The sequence below is a fragment of the Paralichthys olivaceus genome, chromosome 21 (assembly GCF_024713975.1).
Source record: "Paralichthys olivaceus isolate ysfri-2021 chromosome 21, ASM2471397v2, whole genome shotgun sequence".
Classification (NCBI taxonomy): domain Eukaryota; kingdom Metazoa; phylum Chordata; class Actinopteri; order Pleuronectiformes; family Paralichthyidae; genus Paralichthys; species Paralichthys olivaceus.
Genome location: NC_091113.1, coordinates 2,009,061 through 2,028,561, shown reverse-complemented (window position 1 = coordinate 2,028,561; position 19,501 = coordinate 2,009,061). Strand labels below are relative to the sequence as shown.

The following is a 19,501-nucleotide window of genomic DNA, read 5'->3' as shown; positions in this document are numbered from 1 at the left end:
TGAATTTGTGTTTCCTCAGTGTGTCCATTGCTGCAGCTCCTCTTGTCAGCCTCTGTCTCAAACATTTGTTCGGCCTCTTTAAGCTCAGTCTGCTCTGATTGGCCAGCTCGCCGTGCATCATTCAAACGTGCAGACAAAACTTCGGAACACAGAAAAAGCCTCACGTGTCCTTTAAGGGACAAATCTTTGCAGCACAATCTCGTCTGCTTTTTTTTTACAGATTTGAGAAACAGATTAAAATGTGTAGCGCCAACATTCTGTGCAGCCTCGAATTGAATGTTTGCTCAAGGTGAAACGATAAATCTTTTCATTTTGAAATAAAAATGTGAAGCTGCATGAACAGATTTACGCAGCCACCTGGGGTCAGCAGAACCGGAGCGGGCCGAGTCGAGTGATTACTCTCTGTGAGCGACATGTTTCCAATCACACTCCGTCACATCACCGGCTGTTATTACCAAAGTATTGATCCGTGCTGTCTTGAATATCTGCGACTGAGGATAACTGCACCTCTGCCTCTCTCTCTCTCTCTCCAGAACACTGTGCGTCACCCGTCCCCAGAGCCACCGGGTTTCACTTCACCCTGCTGGCGTGCCAACTGTGCATTGAGAGAAAGCATCGCACTCTCCGTCTTATTGTGCTTTGTAACAGCTGAGACCAAATTACAAGCTTTATTTCACTGGGAAACACACGAGAGCTCATGAGTCATCCCGTGTGTTGCATGTGCACGTCATGTACGTACTAGGGATGATAATTATTAGAGCTCAGAGAGGATGGTAGAAACAGGGTGGGCTTTAATTGCAACCAGAGCCAAAAAAAGTTATTCTTATCTCGTCCTCCTCATCGTTTGAGCTGCAGCTGAGCTCCACTGACTCACATGTCAGAGCGAGGGAATCCAAGGATTCGACTGGTTGGAGTAATAATGAGATAAATGTCTTTCGTGGGGAAAGTTCTCATTCAAAGTCCTAACAGGCGTCTCTGCAGTCAGAGCGGCTCTGATGAACTTTGCAGCCGAGTACCAAGATGGATGAATGACAGGGAAAGAGCAAGAGAGGAAGTGAAGAGGGGGTGGTGGTGGTGAGGAAAGAAAAAAAAAAAAAAAAGAGGAAGGAATTGACAGTTTGCTTCGGCTCCGGAGGAAAGAAAGATGAGGGGAGCGGCGGAGAAACAAGAAAAAGGAGTCGACAGAAAACAGAAAGTGGAGGAAGAAAAATACAGCAGCACAGCTCATTGTCTCAATACTGCCCCTGCCATCAATCTCCCGAATGGCAGCTGCCTCACACACACGAACACACACACACGAACACACACACATGAACACGCACACAAACACATACACACATACACACACTCTGCCTGCCTACACAGCTGATTCCCCGAGTGATGAATCACAGCGCGGTATGGCGTTTGTTAGAGGTGGTGTTTTTCTCCATGTATGAGTTCTTTGTATCGTAAATGTGTGTGTGTGTGTCTGTGTGTGTGTGTGTGTGTTAGTGCGTGGGTGTGTATATTGTGGCGTGGGCCCGGAGCTGCGTTGTGTGTATACAGTACACATATGTTTCTAGAAGCCGCGTGTGTGAACACGACACTGCAACAAACATCTTTATTACACTGAGCTGCTCAGACTTTAGGTGATAGAAGAAAATAACACTGCTGCCGATTATGTATGTTTTTTTTAATTAGTTTACTAAATTATCCTGTAATTAAAACTAAAATCTAATTGAATGTGATGTGATCTGATTCATTTCATTTGAATTCACACAGTTATTATACCCTGCTCCCAGTTTACGGTTCAGCTGCTGTGAAATCATTTATTCAGTGAACCAGAGCTGGAGGTGGAATTTAAAAAGGTTCCAGGACTTTAAACCAGCAGGAGTCAAACGGGCCACTAACCTACTGTTGTGTTTTCTGTGATACACAATTAGTAGTCGAGACATTGGTGCACAAATGTTATTTATTGTGCAATTGTTAATCTCAAGGTTTACGACACCTTGTTTTTATTATTCAGTGAGCAAAGAAACAGATTCTGATCAAACGCGTCTGGTTCACCTTTTAAATGAGGTCAGAGCGCAGCGTTGATATGGATCTACTATGATGGATTAGTGCATCAATACTCACTACCTGCCTGTACGCACGTGCACACACACACACACACACAAAACACAAGCACAGACACACTCAATTACAGACACACACAATTGAACCCTCTCGGTGTTTTAATGTTTGAATGGCTTCTCGGTGTGTGCCGCTGCAGCTCTGGCCTCGTTCACCATGAAAGGAGACGTAAGCAGAGGAAACAGGTGCAGTGGAGTGGAGCTAGGCATTGTGGGAGCATTTGGCGGACGAGTGCAGGGCAGAAACGTCTGCCCTGGACTGTTCATTCACAGAGGTACTGTCGGAGTCAGAGGTGCCAAACGTCCAGTCTGCGGGGGTCAGAGGGCGACACTGAGGAGAGCTGGTTCAAAGCCAGAGGGAGGGAGAGGTGGGAAGAAATAAAGATGGAGAGAAACAATAAACCTTGAGAGAGTCTGCTCCCCCAAACAGATTTTACATATCAGGCGTTGCAGACTCCGAGGTGTGACGCACGCACCAGCGGCGTCTGTCCCTCGCTCTCCTTTTACGCAGACGTGGACTCTGTGGTTAACAATAATCCGCCCAAGATTCTCATGTTCACGGGACGAATGAAGGAGCAACGTTACAAGCAGGTTGGATGTAAGGACGATAGAAGGGATCAGTGAGGTACAGAGAGGGCGGGTGAGGCACACGAGAGGAGATAGAAAGGAAAGTGGTTGCATCTCCCGACAACATCCAGTATTAAAATGCCGCTCTGCTGGGACTCAATCCCCCGGTTCCCCCTTTCATCTTGGTTCTCTTATCACCACAAAACCCTGCCTTGACCCAGCTGGTATCATTTCTGCTGCTCTCATGTTTTTATGCCCTGGGATACAGGAGAGGCTCAGAGGTACATAGCCCTGTATATATAAAGATATATGTGCATGCTCAGGCTTTATAGAGAAGAAGATAAGCTTGTGTTTACGTTGAAGAGTTTCATTTTCTGCAGAAAACCACAAGACAACATGGAGAACAGAATTCATCAGTAAGAAGAGATTTGCATGATTAGGAGTGCGATCCACGATTAGTTCTCTGACAGACACAGATTTCCCACTGAGAGAACAATCAGTTGATGCTTCAGTCCTCAAAGGATCCAAAAAATAAAGAAACAGTATTTACACAGAGCACCAGCGCTGGGATGTGATTGAGTTACAGATGTTTGTTCTTTTGAAGGTTTACAACAGCTGGAATACTCCACTCACAGTCTCCTCTTTAAAATCTCAGTGTTACCGCAGTGGTAAAGAAGTTAGCATGTTCTATAATGTAAATACACTTCATCTTATTCACGATTATTAATATTCTGTAGGCAAAGGTTTGTTTATTCAGTTAATAATGAAAGTATAGATCGTGCACAGCTCAAGACAATAACAATAAATTGAAATATTAAGTATTGGTAAGAGAATAAAGTAGGAAACTTTGTAAAACAATACAAGAAGCTCCGGGTTTTAAAACTTGTTTCGCAGTAACCACGGTTGAATTTATGATCAACACGAGGGACACTCGCTCTCATCATCTCATAAACTTTCTCATTAATGTCATCAGCTGTCGACAGAAGATCTGCTGCCGGAGCTCTGTGAGGCTGCACCTGAGCTCAATGCTAATGTCAGAGCGTGGTGACGGTGTGCACATACTGATGCTGAGCAGCTGTCCTGTATCCTAGCGTGGGGTGCTAGCATGTGTAGTTTTGGTAAACATGGTGATCCATCAAAACACCAGAATCATCAGGGTTCATCCTCTTTTGTAGAAAAAAGAGACCTACATGGAAAAACTGCCGCCACATGTAGGTAGTGAACAGAAGTCGCCCGGTTCACGGCTCCAGATCTCCCAGACCCTGCTGATGACGGCAGCAGTGTGTGGCCCCTCTTCAGCGACATGGAGGGAGAGGAGCGGTGCTTTAATCTCCGGAGAGGGGGAAGAGAATGGGAGAGGGGAGCGAGGGAGAGGAAGAGAATGGGAGAGGTAATCTCAGCGGAACGGCGAATGCCATGTGGGCCCGCAGGTAATGTATGACTTCCTGTGGTAATCGGCGTAATGAAGCTGGGAGCTGGTTGGGAGCGAGGCGTCTGCCGTCACTTCGGCTGCCCGGTGAGGCCCGGAGAGCCGCCGCAAATGAGCCCAGAGGTGGAGATGGAGTGGATTGTGTGTGGGGGGAGGGGGGGCAGGATGAGGCCGGCTGAGGGATATTTTGGTCAGAGGGGCAGAGAGCAGAGGAAGAGAAGCTGTGTGTGTGATAAATGCTTCATTTCTGTGCTGCCGATGAGCCGAGCACAGACAAAATGGATGTTCGCGTGTCTCCGTCCTGTATTTTAAAGCCACATCTATCTGCACCACCTTTACTGGAGCTGGTCGATAAGTGAGTGTGTATCACTGGCTCCATACACGGTTAAAGCATGAGAACATATTGACTATTGAACATCCACTTATCTTATCACGTTGTTTCTCTCTGTCCTCAAGCCTGAATGTAGGCGGGTTGTTTCCATAGGGTTTTATGTAAATGAGGTCACTACATACAACATGGGTTTGTGCTCGTAATATCTTCTTTTTCAGTTAGCGTCCAAACAGAGACAGAAACCCACTGTGGCAGCTCCAGCTCCTCTTTAGCTCTCGAGGTCAGTTTAAGACCAAATGTGATAAGTGGAGCATAATTAACTGCACTGCTTCAGTAGTACACACACAAACACACACAAACTCCTCCAACGTGACCCATACAACCATTTCAAACATGGGAGATAAAACATGACCGCTGCTTAGATCAGATACTCAGATGTCTACTTCATTGATCCGGAGGGAAATAAAAGGTATGGAGTAGATTATAAGAAGAGAGACTAGTAAAGTACACTTCACTAGAACTTGGTGTTTTACTCTGTTGCTGCATTGTGTAACTGTGTTCAGTGCTATTTACAGCACCCGTAAAGTTTTTACCATCCACGCAGTCAGTCAGGCCCCAATCTGTCGGGTTTTTAAGCGTAATCCTGCAAAATAACAAACATCCTTGGTGGAGATAATAAAAGTAAAATGTTCAGCAGCAGAATGAAAGTGAGCGTTCAGTGACCATCGCCCCGCCACTGCTGCTGGGAGGCGTTTAAGAGTCTCACGGCCCGTGGGATAAAAGACTTCCTCCGATTTTCTGTTTTGTTTCTTGCAGCAGAGGCACAAGCTACAGACTCATATCCACTCTGACATATTATCTCATTATGAAGTCGTTAAGCGATCGTGTTGCCTACTTAAATATTCAGCAGATGTGGAGCAACATTAGAAACCACTTGAGGTCGTCAGAGGAATAAAAGATCATTAACGGCTAAATATTCGTTCACCATCAGTGGTTAACGGCTGTTTGGTGCAGGTAGTGCTGAGATGGTTTATTTAATCAAATGTAATAACAGTCTTCAGGCAGCTGTCGGGTGACTGGCACAGCTCTGCTTGATCAAACAGCCGTGTTTGACCACACATGCATTTTCCTCCCTGTGCGACTCTTCCTCTGTGGTGTTTTTGGCTGCACGTGCACACGAGTGTGGTTGCGTGCGCGCCTGTGCTCGTGGGAGTGTGCATTCTGTTAGAGCCAGCAAGGAAAGAAAGAGCTGTAGATTGGCTCAGGCTTTATTCCCCCTCTCTCTTGAAACACAAGGAAAAAAGCACAGTGGAGGAAGGGAGCAGATGAAAATAGCTCAGTAGGCAATCGCTGACTCACAAGGCAACGCTGGGAGTCAGGAAGGCATCCATTCCCGCATACATCACATCAACTCTGGTTGTTGTGTAACTCTCTCCGCACCCGTAAATCAAACTGTTCTCGGCGAGCTTGACTTTTGTGCAAACGTCTCCTCCGTGGCGGCATAAAAAGAGGGCCGTGACATCACAGGTGCCATTTATCACGTCTGACAGCGCTGCCTCGAGTGTTCGGGGCAGGGGAGGGAGGCCGAGGCCAGTTGGCTGTTACCCGGCCCATTCATCACGCCAGTCAAGGAGCGTAGGCTGTCAATGCTCATGTTTTGTGAAATGAAACACGACCGTGAACCAGGTTGATATGTAAATTTCAGCCCGGTTAATGAATCAGTACATGTTACTCATACGCTCAAAGAGGAACTCAGACAAACACAAAAGGAGTTTGATGCTTCAAACGTAGGCTGTGGGAATATCTGCCAGAGAGAAATGAAAGTTCAGGATATCCTGGTTATATGTTTGCACCATAGACTCAACATAAAGGTGGACAACATGTCTCCACCTCCCCTCGTTTTACAAAAACGAAGCCAAAATATCCTGGATCCGGGCGCCTCCATCTTACGTCTTCATCCTCAGGATTTGCTTCTTTTTCACTACTTCCCGATATCTTATTTAATACTGCAGAACAATCAATCAAATATCTGCAGATTGATTAATTGATACTGAAAATAACTTACTGCCTTTGCCTGCTCAAGTTTTATTTATGTATTTGTTTATTTGATGCATAAAGGATTTTTCTAGCTGAGGCTAATTTGCAATCTCTGTCCCTGGAAGTAAAAAGAAGGATTTAATAATAAACAAACTTTGTTCATCTCCACGTTAGTTCTCGTCTGTTTCCTGTTTGTCGTTGTTTTTGCTCCTTTATAACTAATTTGTGGTCATTTTGTGTTTTTGCGTCACATCTATAGTCGACGTTTTTTGTTTCTGAGGTTTTTTTCCGTCTATTTGTCGCTGCTTTGTTTGTCTCTGTTGTTTGACTGAATTTCCAACAGCAAAAGTTAACAGCAGCTCGGAATGATGCGCTGAAGGTAAAGTCTGATTCAGCAAAAGTAAAAAGCGCTTAATAGCAGAAAAGGTCAAATACAATAAATATTATACTATATTTAATTCTGTGAAACAAAGGGTGCAGTGTAGTATTGGAGGATGAGAGTGTAACTGTGTGGGATCATGTACGTTATTGCACATTTTCCAGAGGTGAGTGAGAAAACTGAAGCGTGACTAACTGGATGATTGTGTCTGAGACATGAGGAGGTGCTGGGTCATGTTGAATTTTCACAGTGAGTAACAGCGTCCCTCAGTCGTCCTGCTCTGCGTCTCTGTTCCCACTTTGCCTCTGAATATTTCAGGTTGGTTGTTCCAACCATCCGACTGCTCTGTGTCCAAAACTGCTTTGTTCTCTGTCGTTTGTGGCAAGAAGCTGCGTGCTTGATGTTTTTTAGGACGGCTGCGGTAAGACTCCGAACGAAACGGTTATTTTTGGTGGGTACATGTAATTGAATGGAAACAATCTGGCGATTAATAATAAATCAGAGAATCTCTGTCTGTGTCTGTGTCCTCAGGTTGAGGCTCTGAGTGATGCAGTCTCTGTTTGGAGGCGGGGAGCTGGAGCTGCTGGGGGGAGGCGGCGACGCAGGGGGCCTGAAGGAGGATGGCTGTGGCAGCGTGGTGTGGCGCTCCTCACCCCTGCCCCCCGAAGACGTCTACTCGGCCTCCCACTTCGCCCTCATCACAGCCTATCAGGACATCAAGACGAGGCTGGCCTGCCTGGAGCGGGAGAACACCAGCATCAAGAGGAAGCTCAAGATCTATGAGATCAAGGTGAGTGTTTGGTTTTTCAGTTTTGCATCCGTCACGTGTTAGAGACATTATCAACGCGCCCACTCATTCACGGTGAATCCTATGGTTAATTTCCTACTGTGTTCTCACATGAGCTCATTCGGACATTATCTAGAGTTTTACTGTGGGAGAAACTCCTGAGAATGTCCGCAGCAACAGACATCTGTGTTCTCATGTACAGCCCCTCCGGATAAATCCAGGAGATGATCAGGAGTTCAGTGAAGGTGTGAAAGCAGCTCATGTTTGCATGCTTAGCATTGCTAGGTCTATTCAAAGATTTTTAAAGTTAGCGTTATTTAAATATATCATTTATTTAGGATTCCAGCACATCATTACCGACATTCACAGGCCTCGCCCACTATTACTTGGACCAGAGTGCTTTTCTCTTGCCCTTGATGTATTGTTCATATTAACGTTATCGCCACCTACTGGCCCAGCACCTTGTTTGAGCACTTTACGTGTTCTCGTGTCGACGGAGATATTTTGCAAAACAAATGCAGTGTGGATGGAGATTTTTGTTTTTAAATGAAGGGGAAAATATCTGTTCGAAAAATGTCAGCATTAGTGTCGACAAGGCCTGAAAGTCTTAAAGAGTTGTTTTTGTCCTTGTTAAAACACAGAAGATCCAGCTCCCATCAACAACGAGGTCAGTTTGGTTTTTTTTTAAAATTGATCTGAAGAGAATCAAAGGACGAGAGCGTCGTCCACTCAGCCTCTGCACTTTCCATTTTTATTGATGCAGCATCTGTACACAGAGATAAAAGGCAGGAAAGCGTCTGTGAGCTTTGATCCTTGAGCAGCGGGGGAATAAAGTTGACTCCAAAAGAAACGTTTCAATTCATGTTTAAATATAAATATGTAATATTGCCTGAGTTTGACCCGTTTTACACCTGGTATCAACCTGTGATTTATGATGAGGAGAGATCACAGGCTTCTGTATAAGTATCAGTAGTTTTAAACATAGTGAGATTTAAATATTAAGACAACTAACAATTATTTTCAATATAAATCTACTGATTATTTCATTTTGTTCATGAATCAATTGTTTTTTTTAAAATAAAATGTGAGGAAATAGTGTGTGTGTGGGGGGGGGGGGGGGGGGGGGGCATAAAGGAAACAGCGTGGGAGGACAGAGCAGAAAGACGTGGAAAGAGGGATGTGAGAGAGAAATGAGTTAAAGTGCTGAAACTAAGAACAGAGGAGGATTAAAAATAATAAAAAATCTCCTCCCGGACTTTCTCTTCTCATCATTAGTCTGTGGTGTTCTACTTTTCTAGGAATTATACGGCTCTGAAGCTGTAATGTACCCGCCGTCTTATTTTCACTTGAGGTGCACATGAGCGCTGAGGAAGAGGATTCCAGAACGATGCAAGCTGTTGGTCTACAAGGGATCACGTTGGCAGGGAAACTGAATCTTCTGTGATGTTAGTGTCTCTGTTTAAACTGTAGCTCCACGCTGCTTTGATTCTCGGGGACTGACATAAAAATCAAATACTCGACGCCGATGAAACCTGCAAACTGATGGAAATGCGTTTTGACTGCGTCTTTCCTCTCCTGACAAATGTGTTGTGCAGAAATCCAGCGTCGCTTCTAGTGAACAGCTGTTACTGGAGGCGGGCTTGCACGGTGCGTTCAGGGTCCCGTTGAGACAGGTGTTGATTTTTGGAGAATGGGTGCAGATGTTGGCTGTTTGGAGTAGGAGTTGTCACACCTGTGCCTTTGTCAACACAGCATGTGCCTGTTTTTAGATTCGGATAATCAATGTGGACAATACGGACATCACAATATTGACTCCCGACACGTCCACATGTCCTTGTGTGACAAGAAAACATTCCTTTGCTTTTTCTGTTTCTGCAGACAAACTCTAAATACAAGCGTACGGCTGCTGTAACGGTGCAGATGGAAATGCTTGAAGCGAGGTTGCTCTCTGGTTCTTGAAGCTCGGCGGTGTGAGAGTTCTTCGGCCCGCCCCCCCCCCGGGGCCTGCGTTTGCCCATGTTGAGAACGTTCACTGTTAAACTGAGTCCACAGAGATGTTCTGTTAAATGGAAAAGGGTTGTTTGCCTCCTCAAACAGACGCTGCATCAGCTGCGATGATTTCCGACAGAAAGCGAAAAAGCTCTCCACACTCATGTTCGGCACTCTAAATGTAAATGTGGCTTTTTAGGTTGAACAGCCTGCTCGTGCTCGTCATGTGCGTCGCCTTCACAGGATTCAGCGACGGTTTAGTGCTGTAACGAGACACATTTCCTCATAATTAAAACAAAAACTCAGGATTACATCATCAGTCATAGCAGCATAATCACTGCTGCATATGGTGCAATTATTTATATCAATTTTTTATGTTTTCGTTCATCTCCTGTTTCTCTATACTTTCATATTCAACACTGAAATGTTGACTTTTAAAGAAGGACGTTGGCGATATTCTATATTTTTTCACTTTCAACAAATCCCATAAAAGACCAAAAATAATGTGAAAAAGTACAAGAAACTGCCTCATGATTGGTCGAGTGCATGTATTGGGGAGACTTGGATACTCAGCTCCACTCCACGATCACTACGATAAGATGGCAGCACGCGTATCCGAGATATTTTAGCCTAATTTTTTTACCCTGGGAAGAAGAGGAGACATGTACTTCATCTTTATATTGTACAAATGGTTAAACGAGGCAGTGCCTCAATTACTTTTTAAAAATACAATGTGCAGATGACATTTTCCAAATTTTTGTGGGAATAAAAATTGCAGTAATGAAAAGAGATGAAAAGTGAAAATGAAATCGTGATGCAACAAGCTGCATCACTTGAATAAGATTTGTGAGAATCTGATCTGAACCGAGATGTTGTGGTATTCAAACATTAAAAATGAACATGAGCAAACAAAGGAACTGCTGGTTTGACAAACACGACCGTGAGTCACAGTCCATCCCCGGATCTTACTGTGTGGGATGAAATCAAAACTTGTGATTAAAACAACTCACTATGTCCATTCTGTTTGGGAAGAAGTGAGAAAGTAAAATGTAGCTTAAGAGAGAGAAAAAGACACAATATCAGTTCAAACAACCTGATTTTCTAAGTGATATCTGGGCCAAAGAGAAGTTGCAGTTGATACACGATGAATGTTTAATGATCCCAGTGTGAAATCATCAAAAAAATGCAGAATCCAGCAGGAAAAAGTGGAGAACGAGCAAACAAACAAGATTATAAAGAAGCAAAAGGATTCACTCGCCTTATTATTGCTATTAAGTGTTTTCTAAACCTCATCCTTCTGCTTTTAAATCTGTCTTCTGCTGCTGTGTCTGCAGTTCCCTATGATCAACGAGTTCGGGGAGGACACCAACTCCTACTGCTCGTTTGAGAGCAAGGAGACGGCGCTGCTGCACTCGGAGAATGGCAACCTGCAGCAGAGGGTCAACGTCCTGACCCACGAGGTAAGAGGACGGGTGAGGACAACAGGAAGAGACAGAGAGGAGGAGATGTGAGAGATTTGTGCAGAAATCCCCTCCTTGCATGAGAATGAATTGAATTAGAAGTGAATCGAGGCCACGGTGAGCATGTGCCGAAAGACACCCGGAGCTAATTAAGCACTAAAGCTGCTGTCCGAGCAAAAATTACGGAGATTGGTTGTTTTTGAGGAACCGTCCAAGGAGCGATGGATGTGACATGGGAATTTTACACTGGCATTCTATTTTTGAGACGCGGTATAATTGGGACTAAACCCAATAAAGATGCATCCTGCAGGGTATGTTGGAGTCACGTTTTATTTAACACATATAGAGCATGTGTTAAAAGATAAAAACAAGATGTGTGCATGGGACACAGGTTCAGACAGACAACAAAGAGTCAGACTACTGTACTGTAGAGAGCGAGGAGAGTGGCAGTGCCCGTGATGTGCTCGAGACGACTAATTTCCCCTCAGTTGTAACTCCACTATTTCCACAACAAGAGGGAAATAGAAATAAGAAACACAAGAAGGTGTCGATGAAATTGGTAGAGAGAGTTAGAGAGCAAAGAGGAGGAAGGAAATGCATTCTGGGAGCGGCTGAAACGATTAGTGTGGGACACACAAGGTCACATGGCTCCGACATCGGCTGTTCAGAGTGAGGAAATGTGCCACGGCTCACTGAGCATGCTCTACTGGGACACACACACACACACACACACATAAGTGACTTGCACTTACTAAGAAGCACCAAAGAATCCTGACATATTTCCCATAATTCAGAGGAATCATATCGTCAAAAACATCTTTCCCTGATTTTAAAATTCTGAGTAATTTGCAAATGTGCACCTATTGCTCTCGTGCTGTCTGAATAATACAACAAGCAAACAGGCTGCAAAAATATTTTGTTTGTCAATGATGATTCACTTCACAATGTACTAGGCCAAAATTCTGGAGATACCTTTTGTGTATATACGTAGAAAGCTATGTAGCTGTATCTTAATCCGTCTGCGTAATCAGATCTGTTTGTTTGTGTTTAAATATTAAAATCAGGCGTAGATGGATATTGAAGATAATATTTTTACCATCCAAGGTAGACTCACCACAAGCTACGAGGATGTGAAACTGTGGAAGCCACAAGTCTGTATCACGTCAACTGCGTTTTAGCAAAAACGTGTTTCATTCAGAGAGAAGCTCCGGACGTAAACTCCGTTATTAATGATTTCCTGAGATGTCAATGGAGAAAATAAATGAGAATTTTACAAACGGAACCAGAGACGCTGTGTTTTGACTGATGACATTCAGCATTCAGTTACACAACTCTAAACACACACAACTGACCCTGTTGCAAAAGTTGCAAGAGCGCCATAGACGAGATCCATCTTTCCCACCGACCTGTATCCTCATCTCCTGGGGTGCGTCACTGCCCTGACACGTGTCAGGTAGTCTGTGATTATGGCTTCCAGTGATATTCACCCCTGTTATTATGCCACAGAGTGCGGAGAAGAGCTCAGCAGGACATCAGGAAAGTCGTTTATTAACATGGTGTTGAACATCATCATTTGTGGAGATGAGGGAGGCGTTGCTGTCCACGCTGAGGTGTCTGGATTTTCTTGTCCTACATTTGCGTCGTTACACAACAGTACAACAAGTTTTCCTTTTTTCCCCTTCGATCATTTTGAAATAGTTTTTCTGACTCTCTGCTTCTCTGTGTCTTGTCTTCAGCTCCAGAAGAGGAAGGAGAGGGAGGAGCAGCTGGAGGATGTGATCCAGGCCTACGAGAAGATCCACATGGAGAAGAGCAACCTCCAGAGGGACCTCGACAAGATGGTCTGAGTTATTCAGTTCACTGTGCCGTGCAATCGTTATCTCACAGCAGCGGCTTCACACAGGAGCCACAGGACTGCAGGAGTTCATTCTTACAGGAGATGAGGAATGAATATAATATGCAAAACATGGTTTCAAATCATCAATAGTTAATGAACAGATTGAATATTTAGGGTCAAATTATCAAGTTTGGTCAAAAGTATCTGGACACCACTGGAGGTGATTTTAACCATTTTCTCTGAGGTCGTTTCGGTGATTTGGTTCAGGCTGCAAATAAAAACAAACAGACTCTAGGGGCCTTGTTGTGTAAGATTCATACTAAAAATCCAAAATGCTGTAAACATATATATAATACAAAAAAAACAAGATGGCTCTGGACAAAATATCAAACTGGAGGCTTCAAAACAGCTGCTCACAAACCAATGTGTGACGGGGGGGTTCAGACCCTGAGCTCCACTTACAATAAATAAAATGTGAATCCCCTCGTATGTAATAATTCAGTTGGTGTGATGGTGACACTGCTGTAGGGTGAGATCATAATTAAACAATGTAACTGGAATGCTAACGAGGAGTTGACTTATGTATTTGACTGTAAATTGGGTTCAAAGTGATATTTGCATTTGTTTTGTCTCTTCTGACGTTAATTTCACAACCTGATAGTAAAAGCAACTGAAACAGACACTTCTCAAAACTCGGTTGAGCACTTTAGACGACACTGCTCATTTCAAAGTATTCACCTTCGGAGGAAACTTTTTTCATTATGTCTCACTCCGAGTGAACCGTCCTTTAGGGAGAAGAGTCGCTGTTGAGTCTTTTATTTTACCCAAGAGAGCGAACTGGAAATCTTGCCCCAAAAATAATTTCTTACATAGATTTAGTTTCATAAAACATTTGTCGAGTTACCTTTTCCCGACATGTTACTAAAATTAAATTTTCCTTTGATAAATCAAAGCCAATCGAGACCAGGTAGCAGCTTCCAACTGAACAGATTGTCTGGCTGCTCTGTGATAATAAACCATCTCATAAGAGACTGAAGTCCACCGAGCAGCCTCAGCAGTTTTATGTGGTCGGAGTGATTTAGAGGCGATGTGCGCCAACAGTGACGGAGCTGCCAACAACTGACCCAAAGCTGTGGCAGCCACAGTTAATACCACTCCATCGACCTAGTGGGCCTCATTGACCTTTAACCTTTCAGCAGTGCAGCCACTCGCTCAATATATACACAATAAATTATGTAATTAAAACCAATTATATTTCTGGCATCAACTGATCAGATGATGAACTTGGCTTAAAGATACCAGCTCGGTGTTCTGTTGTGATACCATGAGATGTTTTTATGCTCAAAGATTCACATGTGACGGTGGTTTGATATCTCTCGTTAGTTTTCTCTGGAAAATTAATTACACTCTTGATGTTGTTGTTGTAGATTAAGGTCACGATATTTTCAGTTTTCTGATAAACTGATTAAAATGAAATTTCTTCTTTTAAATTTCAGCTCTTTGATATCAGGACATTCAAAGAGATGAGTGTAGATATTTAGCAGCCTCGCGTTCTCAGGTGCAGAGTTACAGTTCTCCATCTCAGCTTTAACACGCTGTGTGTCGAAGGCTGTAAATGTTAAAGAACGTATTTGAACCTCTGTCAGTAACTGAATACTTGCAACCTGGGTTTCATACTATTGAAAATGTGTGATTGCAGACGAGCCTGGTGGAGAAACACGTGGAGCGAATCCTGAACCTGGAGTCAGTTCTGAGGCAGAGAGACAACTCGATGCAGAAACTCAACATGCAGCTGCACAGCAAAGACATGCAGTACCTGCAGCTGCACGCCGGCCCAGACGCACACTGTGAGTCACCCACACAGAGATATGAGATTATCAGCAGGTGAAAAACGGTCCCATACAAACACTGGTGCACTGGATGTTAGAAAAATATTATTCCGATAATCACTGCAAAGTAAGATAAGTACAGCAAGTTAAGATGTTTATGTACGGACTGTTAATCATCTCTTCTCCATGACTCATGGACTAATTAATCAAATTCAACAATCTGTCCGCAAAGTGCTTAAACTGAGGTCAGGCCAGTCCTCGGCCTGTTGCACAATTCCTTCCAACTCCTCGGTCACAGTCGCGGAAGAAGAAGAAGAAGAAGAAGAAGAAAAGAAGAAGAGACCTGTGATCTGAGCGGCTGATTCACTCGTCCTGGTCTCAAATCATCGGGACTGTGGCGCCGTAGCTTCTAAGGGTTTGACTGAACTGTGTTATTCAGCCTGTTGCTTCCATCTGCAGCGACTCATCTTCATCGTGACGGCTCTCTATTACCAACTGTGGGAAAAACCTGCCAGATAATTTGACTTATTAGCATGCAAATTAGTTCCAGTGTCAGAAACGGATGAAGTTGCTTCAAACATCCTCTGTAGTCGTGATTTTACAAAAAAGCATGAGAATGAAATCCTAAAACAATCGCTGGGGATTTTGGATGATGAAGCCAAACAGTGACATCTACTCAGCAGGTTCCCTCATTTCCAGACCTAGATTCATGATTAAATACGCAGCGTAGAGGAGATTCTCTCAGGCGTTAGCTGTTCCAGAGTCACTAGATGCTAAACTTCGCTGCTCTCTCCGTTGATGTGGGAGGCTGATGAGAACATGGAAGAAATGTGTCTCTGCCACCTGGAGAGACGCAGCAGTGACGGCGTACCTCCATATCTTGTAGTGCAGCCCGTGCACAGCATGTGACTGAGTGTGCTGGTGAGGAGGCAGGAGGAGCAGGGAGAGAAAGGATGATACTGCTGCTCAGTTACATTGTCTTCTGGCTCAAGGACTGAGTCTGTGTGAGCGGAGCTGAATCACTCGCATGCCCACGCAGATCACATCACCCAGGTACAAACTGAAAGAACCCGCCCTTGGAAGAAGTCAGCTCTTTATGCTCTTTCACACTCATCTATTGAACGTATTGTACAACAAGCGAGGACGGAGGAGCAATGCGGGAAAAGCAATATAAAAAATACAAAACATGGAGTTGCCTTCACATGTTTTCCTCTCTCTCTCTCTCTCTCTCTCTTCTCTCTCCACCCAGTGCTGGACTGTCCCGCCCTGACCCTCCAGAGCTCCCGCAGCCTGGACGCCCTGTCCGACCTGAAGCTGCAGCGGCTGGAGGCCGAGCTGGAGGGGGCGCGGCACGAGGCCCAGGGGGCTTGTCAGCGGGAAGAGGAGCTGAAGGCGGAGTGCGAGAGGCTGAAGGAGGAGATGAGACAGCTCCAGAACAGCCAGAGGGAGAGGGTCGGTGTTTGCTCTCGTCTGTTTGGGGGGAGTTTCACTGCGTCATGACAATTTTAGTGGCAAAGACAAAGAAAGAACACAACCCCAAAACTTTCATGTGACACGTCCCCTGAAGTATGAAATGTCACATTTAGGCAGGCTTTTTGAATACTGGGTTTTAATTGTAAAAAAAAAGATTTTTAAAAATGTGATAATTTATTGTTGGTTTGTGACCAGACATGAAGTCAAACACACCTCGATTCCAACATACGGTATGAATTGCACACAGCTTCCTCCACTGGCACTAGACAAAAATCGCAGGCACATCATCGTCGAGAATGTATTCTTAGGGCTGATGTACGCCGACTCACTGCAGCGGTCATCGTGTCACAAAACACACATATGTCGGAACAAGGTTTCTCTCTTGTGGGTAACAAAATATTGATGTTGCAGCTGTAGGGCCGCAGGGGAACAAAAACACAAACACAGCATTGTCAGAGTGTGAATCTTCCCACGACGTCAAACGTTCCAAACTCCGGTTTAATCTGCAGCTACATGAAACTTTTCCTTGAATTATTCACGCAGCTGAATTGCTGCCACTCTGTGCCACATGCAGACATCGCATTAGTCAGGAAACAGACAAATCTGGAGCAAACCGAAAATACTGCACTGCGGTATATTTTTCCTAGATTTATATGGGTCATATTGAGATTTGACCTCCAAAATCTAATCAGGTCATTTTTGTGTCCAAAAGAACATTTGTACCTAACGTGAAAGGATTCCCTCAAGGAATTCTTGAGATATCGTATTCACAAGGCAAAACGTGTGCTTTGTGAGGTCACAGCGACTTTGACCTTTAACCTGTGATCACCAAATTCACATCAGTTCATCCATGAGTGGAACTGAATGTTTCCACTAAATTTGAAGAAATTCCCTCAAGGCGTTCTTGAGATATCGCTTCACAAGAATGGGACGGACGGACAACCCAAAAACAAAATGTCTGCGGCCTGGAGCTAACAACGTTACTCTCAATACAAGTACACACATTAGCCTTAAAAGTACAACCTCTCCACAGGTTCACACACACACACACACACACACACACACAACAATCAGACAGTGTCCGAATAATAATTAACACCGATCCAAACATGCACCACCTCACGCAGCTTTTTCTGACGCAATACTTTCAACGTGTTTTCTCGACGGGCTCTCGCCGTCAGATTTAGCCCAATATTCCGCCTGCACCTGCATGCTAATCTAATTTCACGCTCTACTTCGACAGGAAATGACTTCGCCGTGCAAGCAGTGTGATGTGGAGTGGATAAAGAAGGTGGGAGACGAGCAGTAAGTGACCACAGCCGTCATCATCTACAGCAACGACGGAGGACAGAGAGATTGAAATGAAAGATGTTCTACCAGGGGCCGCTGCTCAGTTACATATCTAGATGAGCTCCTGCCGACCTCCAGGGGCCTCATTAGAGAGGCGTGGAGGATATCAGGGTTCAAACGCAGCGTTAACAAAGGAGGATTATAGATCTGACTCAAAGCTGCATTTACTGTATGTTCTGCTGCACGTTCAACTGCAGCACCAGTGTTCCTGCAAAGCTGCTATCAGACGTGACCAACGGGTAAAATCCAGAGAACCCAGAGTTTGTTTGTCACACATGCACAACCCAGCAGGAGGTCTTCTGCACAGACAGGGAGATATTCTCTCTTTGTCCTTTTTCATTGTTTTCTGTTTGCATGATTCCTACGGGCTTTATGCTGGGAGGCATCTCACTCGGACATTTGCGTTCACATATGCACCTCCTCCGGATAAATACGGAGGAACTGCGGAATTGAGTAAATTCCTGAAATCAGCTTATGCAACACTTGCTCCAGGAGCTTTGGTAGAAATGAGTGTGAGCAGCAGGGGGCAGTGTAAGCACAGAGTAGGACAGCTTCCTGTCCACTCCCTCATGTCTGGGTATTTGTTGGACGTCTCTTTGAGGCCGAGCTCATATCCCTGTGCATTTTCATCCCCTGCACCAGAAACCTGCTAAACGAGAGCGAGTCCTCGAGCCGCCTCCGCTTCAGCCAACAATTCAAACAACTCCCAGCTCATTTCCAGAACCCTCCTGAAACTGGCTCAGGTGCTGCACGAAGTGTTTGATCGCAGGTAGAAGAGAGAAATAGAAGTAAAAACCACAGCAAGTTGGGCAGATGACTCACGCACAGTGAAACCCCACAAATGTTTCAATGCAACTGAAAGTAAGTTTTCAGTGAGGTTTTTTCCAGACCTCTGCCACCTTTTGGTTTTACTCAACAATATCACTCACACCCACAGAAAACCTACGATGCCTCAACTTTGTTTCCTGCTGCTTTTTCTTGTAATTGGGTTCATTTAATGTAAACTGCACAGATTGATAACCTTGATTAACTTGTATCAGCTGCAGCAGCAGCACTTCATCATAATCTGGAGGAGATTCTGTTTTGGTTAGTGGGTTTGAACATTCTCCATCATGTCCAATAGTTTAAAAGTCTAAAAATCGAATCCGGAAATGCAAAAAAATTTAATTTTATCCTCCATTTGCTTCGGTCTTGGTCGACTCTGTTTCTCTCTTCTGCTCTTCCCATTACGTTTGCAAAAGAAGCCAATTTAGACTTCACTTCAGTTTCCCCCTCACCCCGCAGACACTGGCAAACACCGGGCGACTGACTAACCCCTCTTCAGCTTTCAGAAAGCTAGAGCTGTTTCCAATAAATCACAACCTTTTTTTTTAAAAATGAAGTGGAATTCCCATTTCTAGTTTGAAATTCAAAAAATGCTGCTGCATTTCTGGAAAATTCCAACCCTGACTTCTGAACAACTTTTCAGAAATACATTATTCACTGCAGCCCTCAACACCTTGCTGTGGCCTGGTGTGACGACTGTTTGACACGTCTGTGTTCAAAGTGCTTAATGCACTGAGCAGAAAAAGAGACAGAGGAGGACAAAGAATTGCAGAGTGTGAAAAGCTCCCACTTGAGATGTGACGGCTGTTGAACACACATCCTGTGTCAGGCCACATGCGGGTCAGAATAAAGACCAGAATTCACTTTGTTTAATATCAGGCCTTTTCCAGAAAACCATGCTGAGGCATGTTTATGAGAATATATATCGCTGACTACTGTGCATTCAAGTGTTTCCCTGGAGGCCGGTGTCCTTAACGTGTGTGACTGAGCTCCTGCAGATTTGAAAAAGAACATTTATTATAGCTGCGAGTGTTCGGCAACAAAGAGGAGCTCAGATCTCACAGGCAGCTGCAGCGACGGCTCAGATCAGAGGTCAC

General features: G+C 44.4%; 1 protein-coding gene across 1 annotated transcript in view; it reads left to right on the top strand.

Annotated features, from left to right (window-relative positions):
- The window catches only part of tbkbp1 (TBK1 binding protein 1), a 37,721-nt gene that overhangs the window by 10,052 nt on the left and 8,168 nt on the right, over positions 1-19,501 (top strand). The window contains exons 2-7 of the mRNA XM_069517314.1: positions 7,386-7,644; positions 10,965-11,090; positions 12,827-12,931; positions 14,627-14,774; positions 16,006-16,208; positions 17,473-17,534. Coding sequence (XP_069373415.1) covers positions 7,402-7,644; positions 10,965-11,090; positions 12,827-12,931; positions 14,627-14,774; positions 16,006-16,208; positions 17,473-17,534 — 887 coding nt within the window. The 5' untranslated portion in view covers positions 7,386-7,401. The remainder of the gene's footprint in view (positions 1-7,385; positions 7,645-10,964; positions 11,091-12,826; positions 12,932-14,626; positions 14,775-16,005; positions 16,209-17,472; positions 17,535-19,501) is intronic.